The 20,303-nt window shown below is 45.0% G+C and overlaps 1 protein-coding gene across 1 annotated transcript in view; it reads right to left on the bottom strand.

The window, feature by feature from the left end:
* Positions 1-20,303, bottom strand: part of LAMC1 (laminin subunit gamma 1) — a 127,312-nt gene that overhangs the window by 29,842 nt on the left and 77,167 nt on the right. Inside the window, exons 3-11 of the mRNA XM_079981040.1 lie at positions 16,507-16,637; positions 14,265-14,431; positions 9,738-9,926; positions 6,445-6,562; positions 6,081-6,179; positions 4,975-5,111; positions 4,609-4,731; positions 4,304-4,493; positions 2,238-2,350 (exon numbers count right to left, since the gene is read on the bottom strand). Of these exons, the coding sequence (XP_079837166.1) occupies positions 2,238-2,350; positions 4,304-4,493; positions 4,609-4,731; positions 4,975-5,111; positions 6,081-6,179; positions 6,445-6,562; positions 9,738-9,926; positions 14,265-14,431; positions 16,507-16,637 (1,267 nt within the window). The remainder of the gene's footprint in view (positions 1-2,237; positions 2,351-4,303; positions 4,494-4,608; positions 4,732-4,974; positions 5,112-6,080; positions 6,180-6,444; positions 6,563-9,737; positions 9,927-14,264; positions 14,432-16,506; positions 16,638-20,303) is intronic.

Below are 20,303 nucleotides of genomic sequence, written 5' to 3'. Positions count from 1 at the left end.
GGATGATGGGAGTTGTAGTCCCAAAACATCTAGAGGGCCGAGTTTGCCTATGCACCAGTGTCATCTGGTGTCACAGTGTTATAACACATATAAAACACTTTTTCTTTACTAAAGTAGCCAAGTCCCAAGTTGAACTATAAACCTTATATTTTTTACTGATGCTGTATACGTACGTGTGTGTGTGTGTGTATAACATTTAAAAAAAAAAAAACTGATTCTGAGAGTTCTCTGTGGGTGGAGTATTAGCTCATTCTTGGAGAGTCTAAATGACGACCATATTTAAGGCCAGGAACTATTTTTCTCTCAGGTGAATCTGACTAGCAGCCATAAGAATGTGGCCTACACCGCATGATGGTGATGGTGATGATAACAACAACAACAACAACAACAACAACAACAACAACAACAACAACAACACAGCAACAACGATAACACCCCACGCATCTGGCTGGGTTTCCTCAGCCATTCTGGGCAGCCTACAACAAAGCTTTATTTACTTCAACCAGCCGAATTATATGTGGCTACAGTGCACAGTCAGTTGCACTCTATTTGTGCCACTCAAATGCATTAGTTTGCATAGGCTCCTGACTGAGGAAAGGGAACGGGACTAGATCCCTCTTCAATACCATTCAGGCTCTGTGATACGAATTTGTTCCTGATACAGTCCACAAGGTTGGTAAATCTTATGAGCACAAGGGACCCATTATGTAATGTGCAGAAAAAACAACTTGTTTGCTACCAACTGCACCAGGGGCCAGGAACACTCCATCCCACTTCCTCCTGCACTCCCTAGACCAGTTCTGCCTCCTATCCTGCTTATCATTTTGCATGAGATGTGAAGCAAAGGTCCCTCATATCTATGCTTCACAAATCTGCTCAAAACCATAGCTTTTATTCTCTAGTTCCTGATTTGCATGCAGGCACATGTAATATGAAACCACAGTTAATGCTGGCAAGTGGAACTGCTCCAGAGATGGCAGGAGGGAAGGTGCATCTCTGCGGCTGGCTCCTGATCTGCAAGTGCAGGTGCTCAGGGAAGCAGCCCTACATCTGCCCTGGGCCTCCATGTGATGCTGAGAGACCAAAGCAGGGAGATGCCTTTGCACAGCAGAGCTAACAGGCAAGCAGAGATGGCAACTTGCCAAAAAACCCTCCTTGTAAAAGCATGGGAGTGGGTAAAGAATGCAGCTTTCACTACCATAAAATGTATTTGCACACACCATTCCTTCGGCTTATATGGTCAGGAAAGAGCCCCCACAGCTACCGCCCCTTCGCAGATGGACTGGCTGATCTCTTGGCCCAGCCTAACTTTTTAATTCATCCTTTATAAACATTTGTTGTGAGAGCTCCCAGCAAAACTCCAGAGCTCCTCTAACTGGCTCATTGCTGAAAGTCATGCCCTAAAATTGCCCTTAGGAAGGGCTCTGCTTCATGTATAAAACAATTTTATGGGACTATATTTTGATGGAAGGATGTTTACATTTTGAGTAGCGAACTCTGACTTCAGCCACAGCCCTAGGTGTCCCTGCATGTTTGCAATGAAAGGAATGTTAATTACACCACAATTTTCCTGCATTTCTCCCTCCCCCCTTTCAGCAAAGCTATTCACCAAAGCATACGTAACTTACCAATGCTTCTGCAAATTCCATACATTTTAGACATATTTAACAGATGCTTTCTGCATTGTATCAGAATAGCTTTACATTATGGGCAACTTCTGTCAGGTGGTTAATGAATACATAATTCAGAAAGTTCTGCAATTTACATGGGAAAGCAGGGAGGTGTTGGCAAAATCAAGATGATCTGTTAAATTCTCAGGAAAATGTAATTTGCTGGTCAGTGACAACAGCATTTGGACATTTATTATAAGTGCTCATTCAGCTCTGAGATTTACTGAAAAATGTTAAGAATTTTCCTCTGGCACTCTTCTAAACTTAAACATTACTGGAAAATATCCGCAATTTAGCAAATCTACATTTACCATCATCCAACAATAGTTGAATGACAATATTCCAGGGATGAGGAACTTGTGTCCCATCAGATGCAGCTGGACTCAAACTCCCGTCCGCCCCAGTCAGCCGGCCCAGTTCTCAGGGACAGTGGAAGCTGCAGTCCAGCGAGATCTGGAAGGCTTGCAATTCCCAGTCTCTGGCCTCTTTCCTCTCCTTCTTGATGCAAAGAGGCTAACGTGCTTGACACCCATTCAGCCCGATCATCCAACCACTGGGGCAACTTACTCCTCTCACTGTAGGTCCCACGGATCTTGATTGCTGTTAAGTTGTGCAGCAGCTTCTGGAACTCAAACGGGGTAAGAGAAGGTCTCCAGGGATAATCTGCAGCTTCATGGAGTCTAACAGAGAAGAAACATGCATCACTTTTCAACCTCTAAAGCATTCACTTGTGAGATTAGTCATTCCCCTTCTACAGGACAACTCAAGAAACTGTGCAGTGTTGCTGTATTATTATTTTGCGGGGGGCGGGGGGCACTTGCCTCTACCCAGGGATTAGTGCAAAGGGTTAGGCTGTTTCTCCCTTTCCATCCCACCAGGCTAAGAGGTTCTGGAGCAACTTCCCATTCTTTGCCCCCCCCCCCACCTGGCAGTGGCATGCCAGCAGTGCTTGAAGGAGGTCACACTCATTCTAGCCTGCCCAGCCAAGATTTCCAGAGCCATTAACACCCAAAAGTCCCACACAGCAGCTGCCATGCAGCCCACTATCCCTCCATCATCCCATTCAAATAGGCACCACTGTCAAGTTGTAACAGCTATGTTTAAAAAGCTATTAGAGTGTGTAAAGGTAAAGGGTAAAGGGATCCCTGACCATTAGGTCCAGTTGCGGATGACTCTGGGGTTGCGGCGCTCATTTCACTTTATTGGCCAAGGGAGCTGGCGTACAGCTTCCGGGTCATGTGGCCAGAATGACTAAGCCGCTTCTGGCAAACCAGAGCAGCACACGGAAACGCCGTTTACCTTCCCCCTGGAGCAATACCTATTTATCTACTTGCACTTTGACGTGCTTTCGAATTGCTAGGTTGGCAGGAGCAGGGACCAAGCAACGAGAGCTCACCCCGTTGTGGGGATTTGAACCGCTGACCTTCTGATCGGCAAGCCCTAGCACAGCAAATGGTTCAGCCTGAGGGGGAACGATGCACACAAGGACAGGTCTATTTTGCATGCTTTGTTCCAGTTGCATTTTTAACATTATATTGGCAGTGAAGAGAAAGAAAGGTGGCAGCCCTGAAGAGCTGGAAACAAAATGCATCCATAAATAGGACAAGAAACTATCCACATTGAGATAGTCAGAGAAGGTGGTCTGAAGACCCAGGGGGCTAGTTCTGTTGAATCAAAGCTGGGTCTAAAACATAAGCTGCCCTGAGCTATTCAGAGGAAGGACAGGAAAAACAACAAACCAATACAGGATGAAGCTATAATGTTTTTAAGAATGTTTTTAGAATACAGTCTGAATTAACCTTTTATTAATAACCATGTGGGATAAAACACTCAGTCCATTTTAAGCTGAAAATATGAACGTGTGTCCTCAAACAAAATTTAGACATGATCCCACAAAAAATGAAGCAAGCACCTGCAGACACACGGGTTGAAAGGGAAAAGTTGGGTGCACTCTTAACTCTCCCCAATTAACTCTTAACTCTCCCCAATTAACAGGATTTCAAAAGTGCTCAACTCTGGCTGGATCATAACCCCTCCTTTCCCCAAAAAAATCAGAGCTTCACACTTTTTAGCCTCGAAAGTGTAGCTCTCTTAAGTGATGCTGCCATATTGTTTGGGCTACAAACATCAGACAATTGGTTAGAGTAATCAGTTAAAAATCTACTGCATAATTAAATTGGCAGCAGACATTTTTAAAGTAGCATTATTTTTAATACAAATTACTTTTTAAAAAACGGTGCATAGAGCTGTATTAAAATAGGTATTCTTCATCCACTCAGATACAAGGAAAAACCCCCCTCTTAATATGCAGGATACTGCCTGCCAAGTGGCATTGGGAATAACATGCCTACATCTAGAACAGAGACATGCATGCACAATAATTATGAGCCAACTTCAAATTGTTGGGGGAAAAAACACAATCTCATTGTTCCCAGAGTTTTTGCAGGCAGCTTTTATCAATGATTTAAGCTAAGTAATTCATAGCTGGCCACAGCTAGAATTCCAATCCAAAACTGCACTCTCTTTAAAGAAACATTTTGTGCTGCGTTAGATTCTGGTTAAAGCCATTTGCTGCTCCTTCAATCAACCTTGAACTTCCCCAGATTAGAAAAACACAATACACATGCCCTCACCTGAAGGCATACTTCAGGGTGCTCTCACTGGGATAGGAGTTGCCTTGAGCAATCAGAGGTACGGATACTCTCAGGCCAGCACCTTCAAGCACTATGTCCTCCGCAGAAAGGCGTGTGTCCCGCCTATCGACCCGAAAAGAGAATGTCACGTTTTGGCCGTAACTCAAGATTTGATTCCCAAGGAACTTGCCTGAAAGGGAAGCAACAAAGTCCACATCCAAGGAATGGTAAAGGCAGGGAGTTTAGTTGTAAATATTAGCACGCTACTGGTCCATGCAAATAACCATGCCACTCTTGTTATATACCTGGTGCAATGAAGTAGATGGGAAAGGGAGTTTCTGAGATCACAGATATTTCTTGAGTCTCACTAATCCACTGAACTGAGATTTCAGAGCCATCTTGCTGTTCTGCATGCCAGTCCTCCTCTCCTGAAAGCCACAAAAAGAAACTGCAACTTAAGCACTGCCAAACTAATTTGCTGCATAGCCTGTGCTTTTCTTGATGTAACCTTATCATTTTATAATTTAATTTATATTTTCTGCAACACAAACCATGTTCTACTGCAGTGCAGCTGGAATCAGGCAGCAGTCTCTATCTTGTGAAAAGAAAATGTTAAAGCTTTTAAGGTATAGGGCAGGAGTTGTTCAAGTTAGATTGAAACTTGCACTTACCATACTGAAAGCTGGAGGTAATTCGGTAGATGCTGTATCCAACAGCATTGGTACAGACAGATGAGTGCCCAAAACAAAAGCAGGGAGTGCATCCCCTTGGGTTGGCGGGATCCAGGTTAAAAAAGCCAGGTTTACACCTAAAATAAAGTAAAAAACCACTAAGCACTTCTAATCCATCTCCCACATTGATCTTCTGCCTTCACATCTTTAAGAGTTTCATTTAACTGGGCCACAGAGCTGCATCCACAATATTTCTTACAGTCAAGCTAGACCACTTTGTGGCAGAACTTCACACTAAATTTGAGTAAGTCTTCCATTCTGGTAAAATAACAGCCAGCATCCTGAAAAAGTATTGCTAGAGATTGTCTTTCTTCTGTGGTGCAGCAGATAGATGCTGGTCTTTGACCCGGAAAAGCTGGACTCTAATCCCTACTCAGAACCATTCCCCACTTTATACGGCAATTGTTATTTCCATGGCTATATCCATGTTCTGTTGGAGAGCTGCGACCCAACCTCTGCACAAGGATACAAGGGGGTGTCTAAAGACATGCACCTGTCATAGATAATCAAATTCACCCTGTGCTTTTGCTAGGATAACAACAGCGCGTTCCACAACAAACGTTACTGAGCCCTAAAGGGCTTGTTCTCACTAACAGCATAAGAACTGCTGCAAGTTGAGAAGGGTAAAAAAAGCCACTGCTGCCAAGTGAATCTCTACCAATTTAATTCTCAATTGGCAAAATGGCCTCATTTCAGTGGCCCAAATTTCTCTTCCATCTCCCCAACAAAAACTGAGCCCAACATTCTCAGGTGAAATCTTTTCACTCAATCCCAGGACAGGTGCCAATTTATTACCCCACCTGCTCTTTGTGAGAAATGGACTGAAACGTCAGGAGCTGCTCTCAACCATCAGATTCATTAGGAAGCCTTTCAAAAAGCAGCCATCTCCTAAGCTTGATCTGCATCATGGATTTTTTGTAAGGATAAAAAAGGGATCATCCCTCTTGTACACTGCTCTGAGCCCTACAAAGCGCAGAAAGGCAAAGAGCAACAAGTGGGTCAAGTCCCACATTCAAAATCCTGTGACGTAATGCAAACCACACTACCTTTCACAGTTGAAGCCCTCAGCGTTGTCTTTGCAGGTACAACGGCCTGTGTCCATGTTGCACTCGTCCATACTGCCAGCAGGATTGCAAGAACACCGCCTGGAAGAGAAGCAAAGCAGTCCAGTCAGAGCACTGAGGAGAAGAAGGAAACCAAGTTTCCAGGTAATATATCAGGAAGGGGACCTGAGGCCCTGCAGATATGGATGGACCACAACTCTCACCAGCCCCCAGCCATCTTGGCCAGCGGTCAGGAATGATGAGAGCTGCAGCCCAGCAACACCAGGAGGTTCCTCATCCCTGTTGCACATTCTGTCACAGCCACTACTTTCATCTATATATTGATCTAGGGTCAGTCAACGTTTACCTGCAACCAGCCTCTGTGAGAGAGTGGAAGCCGGGCTGACATCTATCACATTTGTCGCCCATCACACCAGGCTTACAACTGCACCGCCCATAGTTGTCACACTGAGTGCTGAGGGAACCTGTGTGTACAAAATGAGATCAAGGTACTATTAAAAAGCAAATCAACACAAAAACTGCACTATTTGTTCTTCAAACTAGGCCCTTAAATAGGGAGGGACCAGGATCCTAGAATAGGCAAAGGCAATCACAATAGTATATTATTTCTATAGTCCCTCCACCCCAGACTAAAACAATGTTATCTAGATGAAGTAATCTGAAGTAAAATATGCAACATGTGTTAACCATCTAACGGTTTCCAACCTACACACTCAAATCAGGACTTATCCTATATTGAAGCTGCAATAATCCATAATTTAATACTTGGCAGTTATATGGTGTGTGTGTCCCCCCCCCACCCAGTGGTGCATATACTTAGACAAGAACAACCTTTTGCCCCAATACAATGTAAAACAAACTATTTTGATTCTTGTTGGCACAGCTCAGAATAGGCTAAGCCCATGCACACAAAAATCCTGAACATTCTGTGAGGCAAAAGAGCATGAAATGCGCTGCTAGTTATTTAGTTATATGGTGTTTTTGAGAAGTTCAATATCCAGCTGTCTGTCCACTGCAATTGAGGGAGTTTAGAAAGCAGCTTATGATTTGCTTGTCAATTGTAGGAAGCAGCAGACTCCACCCCACCCCACCCCCCCGCTCTCTTTTGCTGATCTGAGTTATAACCTGGGCTTTGTGTACATAATTTCATTTATTTAAAAGCAGTGTTTCCATATCTCTCTATGGGCTGCGGGTTGTAGAATGTTCAGCTTCTACATAAATCAGACCAGCAAAGCCACAAGACCCTGGTGTCCTATTAAATACATAAAGCAAAAGTCTAGCTTTCACTGAGGTGGCAACTTGAGTCTGGACTGCAGCACTTCCAGTGGCAGGTGGCGGTTCGAGTGATGAAATGCTCCATGAATAAGATTCCTCAAATAAAGGACAGCAGATGGCAGGAAGAAGAATTCTAGCACAGCCCTTTTCCTTGAAGGTGGCCCTTGTCTATTGGCAGGGACTGTTTCTGTACAGAGGTGCATTCTGTCAAAGAGCTTCCACCTGGGCTCTGACGCAGTGCAGACTCAGATATCCTGGGCCTGTGGCAGCCAGACCAAATGCCACCAGACTCAGCAATCTAAAAAGCTTTCACAGAAGACTTGGCAGTCCCCGCTCTGCCCCAAAGGCGAGGAGAGATGTCACCTGGAAGGTCATTCCATAACTGCAGGGCACGCTGACGTCACCCCCAACCATTTTAAGTTCCTATACTGAAAGAATACAGAACCCAACTATATAGGCTTTGGGGTTTCATAAGCAAGAGGCTTTATCTGAAATAATATAGGTCACAATCCATTAAAGCAAGGATCAACAATCAGCTTCCCAAGAAGCCCATTTCGATAACACACTCTGAATAATCCTGCTGGCAAGTTCTCTTGAAGCATATGCGGTGTCTCCACATATCTTTTCCCTCTAGATTGGTGACTGGCAGCACAGGAAGCAGGCTAGCTGCTGCCTCTTACATTAAAGCAGAGGTCGACAACCTAAGGCACATGGGCCAAAAGCGGCCCATGAGGGTCACTTAACTGGCCCATGAGCCGCCCCTGAACTGCGCTGCCCGCTCAGCGAGTCCCTAAACCGGCGCAGTGCGGCGTGGGGACTCTCTCCCGTGGCTCCGGAAATCGCTTCTGTGCAGGCGCACTTTTCAGCATCTGGGCATGCGCAGAAGCGATTTCCAGCACCACAGACATGCACAGACATGATTTCCGGTGTCGCAATGCGCCGGCCCGGCCCATGGAGGATCTCCATGGGAGTGATCCAGCCCATGCCCGGTAAGCCTTGCTGACCCCGGCATTAAAGGCTTTGAATGGCAAGGCTTGCTGAACTGGGCCTAGAAGTTAACTGGCATCTCAAAGCATTTAACTTCCAAACTAGGATGCACTGAGATCATTTGTGTTGTTTTTCAGTGGGTCAAGTATCAGTAGTTTAAAGAGACAAGGATGACATTAAACAGCTAACTTCTCATTAGCATTGCAAGAGGTTACTTCATCTTTAGGCTAGAAAAAGATTGACACAAAAAAACCATTAAGAGGATTAAAACAAAACAGATTGATTTAGCAACAAGAAGCTCACAAAGACCTTTACCATATACAGTCAACAGTCTTCCTTCAAGCCAGCAATTATTTAGGAACAATTACTCAGGCAAAAATGCCATCTTAAATCAACACACACACACTTTAAATATACACTGGCTGCCTCTTGTGTCATGGAATATACTACAAGGTTTTAATGCTCCTTATCAGGCCTTCTAAATTTGCCGTTGACTGAAAAACCAGTCTTCATTGTTGCAACCCCACTTGGCATTTACACTTGGCACAATAGCAAAATAAGAGTCTGATCACAGTGTTAGCCAGACAGGGAAACACATAAACACAGCTTAGATCAGTGCCTGAGTTGGACACCTCAGTTATATTACATTCTGTACAGATTTTATTGAATATGTGAATCTGGATAACCACTGTTTAACATTTTAAACACTATTCTACTAATGCCCAAGTACAGATCTCTGTTCACACATCATCCGTTCTAGAACCATAGAACTGTAGAGTTGGAAGGGACCACGAGGGTCATCTAGCCCATTCCCCTGTAATGCAGGGATTTGTTGCCCAACACAGGGCTCAAACTTGCGACCCTGAGATTAAGAGTCTCATGCTCTACCAGCTGAGCTGTGACCAAGAAAGAGAATTCAAGGCACACCAGAAGAGGGTTAACCTCATCAGTCACACCAGATAACTTGAATCACTAGGCGCAGCTAGGAGGCTTAACTCTCCACTCCTGTTGGAAGAAGCACTTGGGGACATCACTGCCTCTTCCATAATGGGCCCCTCCATCACTGATATTGGGTGGCCATGCCCCATGGGCAGTGCAACCCACTGGCCCCTTCCACGTGATCCTTGCAAGAGACAGTCTCTTCTCCATCTCACATACATCCCACGCATTAGGACTACAACCATTTTGGTAGGCCCCCTACCCTTTAAAAAATAAAGCTGATTTAAGAACTGACTTCACACAAAATGTTATTCTAGTTGTCACAATTAAAAGCCACAAAGGGTAACCTTTTAAAATTGTCAGCATGCCAAGAACTCTCTCCCTTTGGAAGCTTAACAACTGAAAAACCCAAAGAGATTCATCATCTCTGCCACTCACCAACAGGGTTGCAGTTACATGGCAGGCACGCTTCCTCACTCCCAAGGCGGTAGAAATTCTCCCGACATCTCTCGCAGTTTGGTCCGTCAGTATTACCAAAGCAGCTTGTGCAGTGGCCACCGTGGCCCGTGGAACGGTAGAGTTCAGGATCAAAGTAGCACTCCTGTGACCGGCCATTGCAGTTGCAAGCTAGAGGTAAGGAACAAACATGTGCCTGTTTAGTAGGCCACTAAGCACATCTCCCTGCTAAACCCTTTTCCATCTGCCCAACCCTCCGGGCAACAAATCCAGAAGTAAACGCTACCAAGTCTATAAAGTTGTAAAAGAAGATGCTCAGTCCAAAAGAAAAATGCAGCTTAACAGAAACACCAAATGGCTCAGAATGAAAAGAGGTTGGGGAGAAGTAAAGAGATGAGAAAATTAAGCAATTGTTTCTACCTGTTTGGAGATGATGCAGTAGGAGTTTGGGACCTCAGATAACATTCCATGCTTACCATACAGAATATAAAAGCTCAAGTTCAGTGATTTTCAGAAAGCTAGTTCACTGTGGTTTCCTTCCTATTAGTTTAAGGGGGGGCACCAAAGCTAGCAGAGGCTGAGATGGTCGGTGAAGCTTCTGAACTGGAGCCAAAAATCCCACAGGTTGGGATGTTGTAGAGCTTAGTTTCCTGCTGTTCTTGTTTTTTTAAAAAAGAACACCAAGCCATATAGTGGTACCTCGGGTTACATACGTTTCAGGTTACAGACTCCGCTAAACCAGAAATAGTACCTCAGGTTAAGAACTTTGCTTCAGGATGAGAACAGAAATTGCGCAGCAGCGGCACAGCAGGAGGCCCCATTAGCTAAAGTGGTGCTTCAGGTTAAGAACAGTTTCAGGTTAAGAATGGACCTCCGGAATGAATTAAGTACTTAACCTGAGGTACCACTGTATTTTGAACTAAAAAAGAAATGATGGCCAGCAACATGGGCTCTATCCTTCAATTCCCATGTAAGCCAGAACACAGGCAACATGCTCTTTTACACACACACACACACACACACACACACACACACACACACAGTGCTCTGCTTATGAACTTTGTGCTACGCAGACCCATTTCTGGTGCACAAGTCAAGGCAGGTGGGAACGTCAGCAGAGAAATCTGTTTAGGTTCGTACACTGTGTTACAGACCCCCTTTTGCCTGGGTCTTGGCTTACATGAGGGAAATAGCTAGAGTGACTAAGGGTGCGGGTGCAATTCCTTAGACTTGGGGGCGGGGGGAGGGGGCCCAAATGGAAAGCCTGGGTTGAGCTCCCAGGCCACTAGCTGCCAGTCCACAGAGCAGAGTCAAGCTGACACACCCTTCCTGCATCTGCAGTGTTGAGCTGCTGCCTGATCCTCAGTCCAGCAGCTTTAGGGTAAAACCACCCCAAGGCAGAGGAACCGCAGGGAGCTGCATAGGTACCATGGTGCAAACCAGAATAGCACTATCCTTATGGTTCACCTGCTCTTGCCCGAGGCTCCAGGAGGTGGAGGCAATTAGCCTTTGTCCATGAGCATGCCTTCCCCACCCCCTCACCCCCAAAGGGCTGGAGTCGCAGTGTACTAGATTTTCCACTCGGCTGTCTCTCCAGCTGTGCTACAGTTTCTAGCCTTCCCACAGCCCTCCCACACAGTTTACGCTGCTCTCTGGCATGCAAACTGCAGGGAAAGATAGCAGCGAGACCAGCCTGCCCCAGCTGCATCCTGTGTGTCTGTGCATGTGAATGAAAGAGAACAAACTTTCTGCTTTCCTTAGCACAGACAGGCCTAATTGCTCATGTCTAGGACATGGAGCAGAACAAGAGCCCATCAGACACCAGTTTCGTCAGGCTTCCAACTCAAGTCACAGACTCACATATACAGCTGGGAACTTTCAGCAAACATATTAAGCAAGTTAAGAAGAAATGTTGTCTTCCCTCTCCATGCAGGAAGCTAGCGATTCTAATGCTGGAGGCCAGAGCACACTAGCGTGCAATGAAGCAGGCTAAACTGTGCCTTCAAAAATTGTGGCATTGTGTTGGGTGCTCACCAGAGTGCAGAGTCCCCATGCAGCACAGATGCTATACCCCACCCATCAAATGTATGGGAAGGAACAAAGAAGCACCATACAGCCTGTGCTACAGCTAAGAAGTGGCGTGGGGGAATTCCAGAAGCATCATCATAACTCAAAAACATTCTTTCTTTCTCTGATGGACACATCTCACCCACTACACGACTAGGGTATTTTTTTTTTTAAGAATAATTTTTATTAACCGACCAATCACATCAAATCAAACCAAATTACATAAATTCCAAATTACACAGCCGAATTTTTGTTGGGGGTACCCATATTTCAAGTTCCGAAGGGGATCCAATCAACTTCTTGCTTCTTGCTGCTGTTTTAATGTCCACAAATCTAACCATATGATGTTCACAGTACTATCCAGTCCTTTCTTGTTGTTTTTCCACATCTCTTGTTGTTATTTTCATATATTTTTCCTTTCTCTTTGTGACCTCTGATAGTCTCCACAAGCTGGTTAAATCAGTTTGCAATCCTGCGTGGATATTATTATTATTATTTTATCCAGTAGCCATATCCAGACGTTTTCCATATAACATCACTTCCACACATCAAAACAGTCTTAGCGTCATTAATCTTCACCAATCTGCCTCCTTTCTCAAACCTCTGAGGAGATTCACCAGGAATGCAGTCTGAAAACAAGTCCGTTCCTCCTCCCGGCTATAAATCCTTTGGCAAGATGGCGACTCTGAATTAATTGCTGCGCCATTCCAAAAGCTCTTATTGCTTCTCGATCTCCATAAAGCATGCTTTTGGTTAAAGTTTATCTCCACACAGACCTTAATCATCCTGCTTGGGTCAGTTAAACCGATGGTTCTAATGAGGAGGGGTTCTTGGTAAATCACATAGAAGGAAAGTAAAAAAGGTCGTCCCCCCCATGCAGTCCCGTTGCCGACATACCCAGCCTTTGGTGTATCTTCATTGTAAAATATTCCTGTTGCTCCAACCCGTCGTCTTCTTTCGCAGAGGTCACTTAAATTAGCAGTCTTCACTCCCCTTTTTCACTTGAAATATGTGCATTTGCTTCTTTTGTAATTAATTATTCCAAATTGCTGCAGCTAGTGTGCGATCAGAGACAGCATCCAGGAGAGCCGAGGTCCACACGGGGGCATTCTGCCTAGGGCCCTCACCCCCTTCTTTCGAATTTGGGGGTGATTTATGGGCACAGCAGGCAAGGGCAGTGTTCCCCATTCCCTTGGGGCAACAAGGGAGGCTGCCTACTCCCATAACAGCCTCTTAATTATCCTGTGTGGGTCGGATAGATGGTATTGTTGGCCATCTTCCAATGCGCCCCTAGTGCCCCCCCCCCACGACTAGGGTATTTTTTAAGCCTGAGGGTTACAGCAGTTTCTAGGAAGACAGCAGTCCCTTGTACTGGTTTAAGCTCAAGTCCCATGACCTTTCTCCCCATCAGAACTTTGCACCCAGAATGAAAGACAAGAAATCCAATTTTTCTCCCTTTTCTCCCCCTAAGGTTTGGGGTTTTTCCCTTTCAAAAAAGAAAGGACTGCCTGCATACCACAAACTCCACAGTAACTCAGAAAAACAATAGGTCTTGGGTAGCATCCAGAATAGAGTTCCCAGATTATTATTATTATTTGTTTAAACAACCCAACCACCAAACACTTTCTAGTACTAATGGCTGCAATGATGTGCTTTAAAGTATGTGGGCAACACCTGGGGGAAGTCTCAAAAGCCAAAGGGATTGCTGAACAGGATTTCTACTAGTTAAGAGGGCAAGGCTTCTGTGGGGTTGGACTGGGTGACCCTTGGGGTTTGCTTCCACCTCTACAATTCTATGATCCTTGCCCTCTTCCCAGGACTAGGAGAAGCAGAGCAATGTATGCAAAGGGAGAGTCCTGCATATCAGTTTGTATATTTCATGCATATTATAGAATTCCTTTCTTGTGACTGCGGAATCTGGGTCATCCTGGCACAGATTATCTATTTATTTTCATCCATAGAACACAATTCCTGGTGATAATTAGTTAACTCCAGAGGACTATGCTGAATCAACAATGCATAAATGAGAAATACATTTTTTATCTTGCAGTTGGGTAAATAGATCGGTGTGCCAACAATAACCACAGATAACAAGCTGTACAGCACCTAGTGTGGTCTGAATCTTGAGATACGAGACAAAGAATTACCCAACACTCTGCAGGTTCCAAGGGATTTCTACCACACAACACACGCCAACTGATAAGAGGAAACAAAGACGTTTGAGGTAGGGTTTAAAATAAGCCAAGCTCCTGAATTAAAACAAGATGACAAGAGACAGGAAGGGACTGGATCTTGCCAGGAGGAAAAAGGAAGAGAACACTCCAAAGAGCTTTAAAATTGGCTACCTCCCACATGACAGTAGGAGGTGATGAAATAATTGGCAGGAAGATTTTGCTTCTTAGACAAAGCCAGATTATTTAAGAACAACCCCAACACACTTACGCAAACATTCGTTGGCACTCTCTGCCGTTGCTCTTCTCCAAGGCCGGTCGTTGTAAAAAGGGAGGCACTTTTCACAGTCCACCCCAAAGGTATTGTGCTTGCAATTGCAGGAGAGCTTTCCATATTCATTCTTCACACACTCGCTTGCGTGGCCGTTGCATTTACACCTGCACGGTAGGAGCAAGACTTCAGGAAGAAATGTACATCTTGTGCCCCACAAGAGTCCAAACCTCCTACACAACCAGACTGACTCACATCAGAGGAACTCCTGGGGTCTGTCTGTTCCTTCCCGCCTCCACCCCAAGGAAAGTGATTCTCAGGGCAGTGGAAATTTCTTAACATACAATGAACCAATACAGTCACCCGACCTCTCTCAAGTGACGGCTAAAGCAAAGTAGTAGGTGAGAAAGCAATTTCTAAACGTTTTTTTTCTTTAAAAGAAAGAAACCGAGCCCAATGTGCTTCCATATTCCTTGAGGAATCACCTTTTATATTGCCAATGAAAAGCGTGCAGTATAGACAGGCAAACAGGGACCTGTTGTAACATTTCTACCTTTGCTGCCCTGGGCTTCTTTGGGAGAAAGAGCAGGATAGAAGTAGCAATAATTATTCCAATATAGCTTTCAGGTGCCCCTCTCACATCTGCTCCACCATGTTATTATGCAGTTGATTTCTCCAGAGTTAGCCCAAACCAGTGGCTCTCAAATGGTGTGACACACCACACTAGTGTGGCAGGAGAGAATGGCAAGTGTGGCAGGAAAATTCAAGGACAATCAGTATTATATTTTAGGAATGATTCAGGCTCTTACGTAGTTGCATTGTTTTATGCCTTCTAGGTGTCCCACGATCATATGATAAAGTAGTTGTGTTCTATGTTATAAATCAAGCACTGTTAGGAGTTGTGTCTCTTTGTTTTCCAACACATTTCTCATCAATAAAAACATTTGTTGTGGTGCAAGCAAATGTTAATTCTGACAGTGTGGCCCAGAGAAAACTTTTTGAGAAGCAGTGATTTAGACAGACCCCAAGTGTTATGACTCTGACAGAAGTGTTATTGTTTTACAGACTGAAGAATACTGACACATTTAAGTGAATCAACGGCAGATAAGGGATGCTGATATTATTGAAAAATGAATCAAAAATGCTATTAGCTCCCACTATGCCAGAGCACATAACTTACTGGGAGAGCAAACATGATGAAGTTGTGTAAAGCAAGTTCAAAGTTTACAAATGATACGTACTCTGCGTACCTACTCTAGCAGCCAGAGTTTAGTGGCTAGAAGTTCAAAGAGTGCATTGTGAGCCAAGAAGCCCAACTTTTACCTTATTTGCCTTATGCAAACCAGCTCTTCAGCATCCGTTGTCTGCTTCTTCCACATCTTTGCATGGGGATAAATATACTGGCCTAACTGAGAAGGCTGTTGTGAAAGTTACTGATGTAATATATACAAAGTGCTCTGAGAAAGTTGGAAAAGTTAAGTATTTGTATGGAACGCTTTTATAGACAACTGTTAGCTTAAACAAAGTCAGGGATAAGGCAGAGCTGCAATTAACACACAAGCATTAGCAATATTTTCCCCTGCTTCTCATCTGAACTGTTGAACAATTATTAATCAGTGAAAAGGGTTTTCAGCAGGGGGCTGGTCCACTGTCCCTCAGACCTTGTGTGGGGCTGGACTATATTTTTTTTTTTGGGGGGGGGGAATAAAAATGAACAAATTCCTATGCCGCACAAATAACCCAGAGATGCATTTTAAATAAAAGCATACATTCTACTCATGTAAAAACACACCATCCGCGGGCTGGATTGAGAGGGCTATTGGGCTGAATCCGGCCCCCAGGCCTTAGGTTGCCTGCCCATGGATTAAATTCTCATGTCTGGGTTTTACTTTATGACAACCTCTTTTATCATGGACAGAGACTTTTCATAAAATGTAAACAACGCTAAGTAATTATGAGAAGTACTACTGAACTTTATAAGCTTGACCTGGTTACACGAATCTAGTGCAAATGAAGTTGAAGAATGCACCATAGATATTGGAATAGTCCTTGAGCCTGTTAAATACCAGTACACAAGTTCAGTAACAGATGCTTTATTAAGTCATCATTTTTAAATGAAAAATCACTTTAACTGTGTGTACATACAAATAAAAATGGGGGTGGGGGGGTTTGCAGTCAGAAGCCCCAAGCAAACACTTATTTAAGATATTAAATATATAATTGGATGTGGTTTACTACTTACCTGCCACCCACAGCAAAGTCAGAAATGGCATAGTAATAAGACTTCAGAACTTTGGGATCATTGAAAACTTCATCTCCAAAGGTGTTCAGGCGATTAAGGCTGACTCTGATATCGGTAGCAGTTACCCATTCCTAAAAGGGGAAATTGAAATGAAGCCACAATACAGGTATGAACAAGCCACAGCAGCACTCAATGTATAGCATATATTCTATGTGACTCTAGCCAAGGTTTGTTTTGGGCTTATTGCTTGTGGTTTGCTTGGGGAAAACAAACCCAGAGGCAAGGTTCAGGTGTAATGCTAAGCCACACACAGCAGCAGGAGGCGGACGGGGAGCAGAGCACCCAACACTTCGTCCTGCTGCAGGTTCTGCTTTGAACCATAGTCACGTGTAACTATAGTTTAAAGTGACATGCAAATGAGGCCATTGTCAGTAGGCCTGTTGGGCCTTGTAGTTCCACATTATTCATTATTTCCTCGAGAACACAACTCATCCATTATCAAAACTCATTATATTTTTTTATACCCTCATACGAGAGCTTAAGAAGCCTCTATGAACAGCATTTTAAAATTCAGTACCAACTGTGCATTCATTCTCCAATCACCCATCTGGTTACTGCTCTGTGCTGTGACAACCATAAAGTCACAAACAGAGCATTTGGATCTGCCAGGTTGTGCAAAACCTGTAGTTTCTGGACACATTATTATTATTATTATTATTATTATTATTATTATTATTATTATTATTATTAGAATTTATGTACCGCCCTATATCTGGGGGTCTCAGGGCAGTTCACAGAATAAAATCAAGATGTAAAACCACAAAATACATAACAAAAAGAAAAACAACAACCAAATACCCCGTCACACAAAAAAGCACATTTTAAAAGGGCATAGGATGTAAATCAGATCAACCAAAGGCCTGGTTAAAAAGGAACGTTTTTGCCTGGCGCCCAAAGGTGTATAATGAAGGCGTCAGGCGAACTTCCCTGGGGAGAGCATTCCACAGATGGGGAGCCACCACAGAGAAGGCCCTGCTCTCGTGTTGCCAGCCTCAGAAGGGCCTCAGAAGATGATCTCAGGGTCCGGGTAGGTTCATGTGGAAAGAAGAGTTCCTTGAGGTATTGTGGTCCTGAGCCATCTAAGGCTTTATAGGTCAAAACCAGCACTTTGAATTGGGCCTGGAAACTAATTGGTAGTCAGTGCAGTCTGACCAGAATCAGTGAAATATTCTCAAACCGTCTTGCTCCAATGAGCAACCTGGCCACTGAATTCTGCGCTAGCAGAAGTTTTTGAACAATATTCAGAGGCAGCCCTACATACAACACATTGCATTAGTCCAACCCTGAGGTTACCAGAGCATAGAGAACAGTAGTTATGCTATCCCTGTCCAGATAAGGACGTAGCTGGATGACCAGCCAAAGCTGATGGAAGGCACTCCGGGCCACTGAGGCCACCTGAGCCTTGAGCGACAGCAAAGGATCCAGGTGTACCCCCAAGCTATGAACCTGCCCCTTCAGCGGAAGTGTAACCCCATCAAGAGCAGGCAGCCTTCCAGCCCATCCGGTCTAGGGAACCACCCACTAACCGTGCCTCAGTCTGATCTGGATTGAGTTTAAGTTTGTTGGCTCTCATCCAGTCCATTATCAAGTCCAGCATTTCCACTACCTCACCTGCAGATGTAAAGGAGAAGTAGAGCTGAGTGTCATCAGCATTCTGCTGACAACGCACTCCAAATCTCTGGATAACCCCACCCAGTGGTTTCATGTAGATGTTGAACAACATGGGGGATAGGATTGAGCCCTGAGGAAGCCCACACTGAAGGTTCCACAGGGCTGAAAAGCATTCCTCAAGGAACACTCTGGGAAAGACCATCCGAGTAGGACTGGAACCACCGCAAAGCGGTGCCACCCACCCCTAGTTCGGAGAGTCGCTCCAGTAGGATAACACGGTCAATGGTATTGAAAGCTGCTGAGAGGTCGAGAAGAATTAACAGGGACATGTTTCCCTTATCTCTTTCTCGACAGAGGTCATCATACAGGGTGACCAAAGCAGTTTCCGCTAAACCCTGATTGAAATGGATCCAGAAAATCAGTTTCTTCCAAAAGTGCCTGGATCTGGTCTGTGACTACTCACTCCAGAACCTTGCCCAGGAAAGGGAGATTAGCAACTGGCCAGTAGTTAGTTGGATTTTCTGAGTCCAGGGAAGGTTTCTTAAGGAGTGGTTTTACCACTGCCTCCTTCAAACAGGCAGGGACCACCCCTCTTGTAAAGAGGCATTGATCACCTCCCTGGCCCAGCCAGCTGTTCCTTCCCTGCTGGATTTTATCAGCCAAGAGGGGAAGGGTCTAGAGTGCAAGTGGTCGCTCTGACTGATCCAAGCACCTTGTCCACATCGTTCAGCCTTACCAACTGAAACTCATCCAACGCAACAGGACTAGACTGTGCTCTGGACACCCCATGGGATTCATCTGCTATAACAGCAGAGTCAAGGTCTTGGTGGATGTAAGCGATGTTATCCTCAAAATGCTTTGCAGACAAGTCACAGAGACCTACCGTTGGTTCTACCATCTCCTTTGGGCCAGCCTGGAAAAGGCCCCGTACAACCTGGAAAGGCTCTGCCAGACGACATAATGAGGATGCAATGGAGGCAGCAAAGTATGCCTTCTTTGCTGCCTTCACTGCCACTAGGGAGGCTCAATAATGAGCCCTTACCAGTGTTTGGTTGCATTCATTCGGATCTTTCCTCCACTGTTCAAGCCATCTCCCAGCTTGTTTCCTTGCCTTTATCTCTAGAGTATACCAGGGGGCCAATCGGGCTCCACGAAGTAGGAGAGGGCACTCAGTGGCAATCGTGGCAATAGCCCAAGCCATTCTGGTGTTCCAGAGGTCAACCAGGGCTTCAACAGGTGCACCAGTCATATCAGCCAGAAAACCCCCCATTTGGAATCCCACTGGATCCATCAGCCTCCAAGGGTGGACCTTCCTAATAGGTCCCCCACCTCTGCAGAGGAGGAAAAGGTGCTGAAATTCTAAATGTAAACAGGAAGTGACCACAACAAGGGACTGATGTCAATGTTCCACACATTCAAATCACCGTCTTCCTGCCTAGTTGAAAAGACAAGGTCCAGAGTGTGGCCTTCCATGTGCGTTGGGCCAGTGACATGTTGGGACAGCCCCATGGTTGTCATGGCAGCCATGAAGCCCAGAGCCAGCTGCCTTGGCATGGATGTTCAAGTCTCCCAGAATCAGCAGTCTGGGAGTCCTCAACACCACCTCCAAGACCAGCTCTGTCAGCTCAAGAAGGGAGACTGCTGGGCAGCGAGGCGGGTGGTAAACCAGCAGAATCCCTAATCTGTCCCCATTGGCCAATGCCAGGAACACACACTCTAGATCCCTCCCCCCAACTGGACAGAGACCCTAGGGATAGAGAGAGAATCTCTGTAGGCTACAACAACTTCCCCTCCCCGACCCTCAAGTCTGGCTGATGGTGCACTGAGTACCCCGGTGGGCACAGCTGGGTGAGACCAACTCCACGCTGTTCACCCACCCAGGTTTCAGTGACACATGCCAGATCAGCCTCCTCATTCATAATCAGATCATGGGTGGTCCTTCCCTTCCCCTCATATGAAGCAATTCCCTACATCTTACCCTGGTTAATGGAAAATGGCCAGTCATGATTTGCCTCAAGACCCACTGTCACACACAAGGGGGAGATGGAGCCAGTTGAGTCCTCAGGGATGCTAGCGTATCTTGGGATTTATTTCTATCCCATATCCTTCTTTCTAAATGGTTTGGA

The sequence above is a fragment of the Podarcis cretensis genome (genome assembly GCF_951804945.1).
Source record: "Podarcis cretensis genome assembly, chromosome: 6".
Taxonomy (NCBI): Eukaryota; Metazoa; Chordata; class Lepidosauria; order Squamata; family Lacertidae; genus Podarcis; species Podarcis cretensis.
Note: the sequence above shows the minus strand (reverse complement) of the source record. Positions and strands in the feature narration are given on the sequence as shown.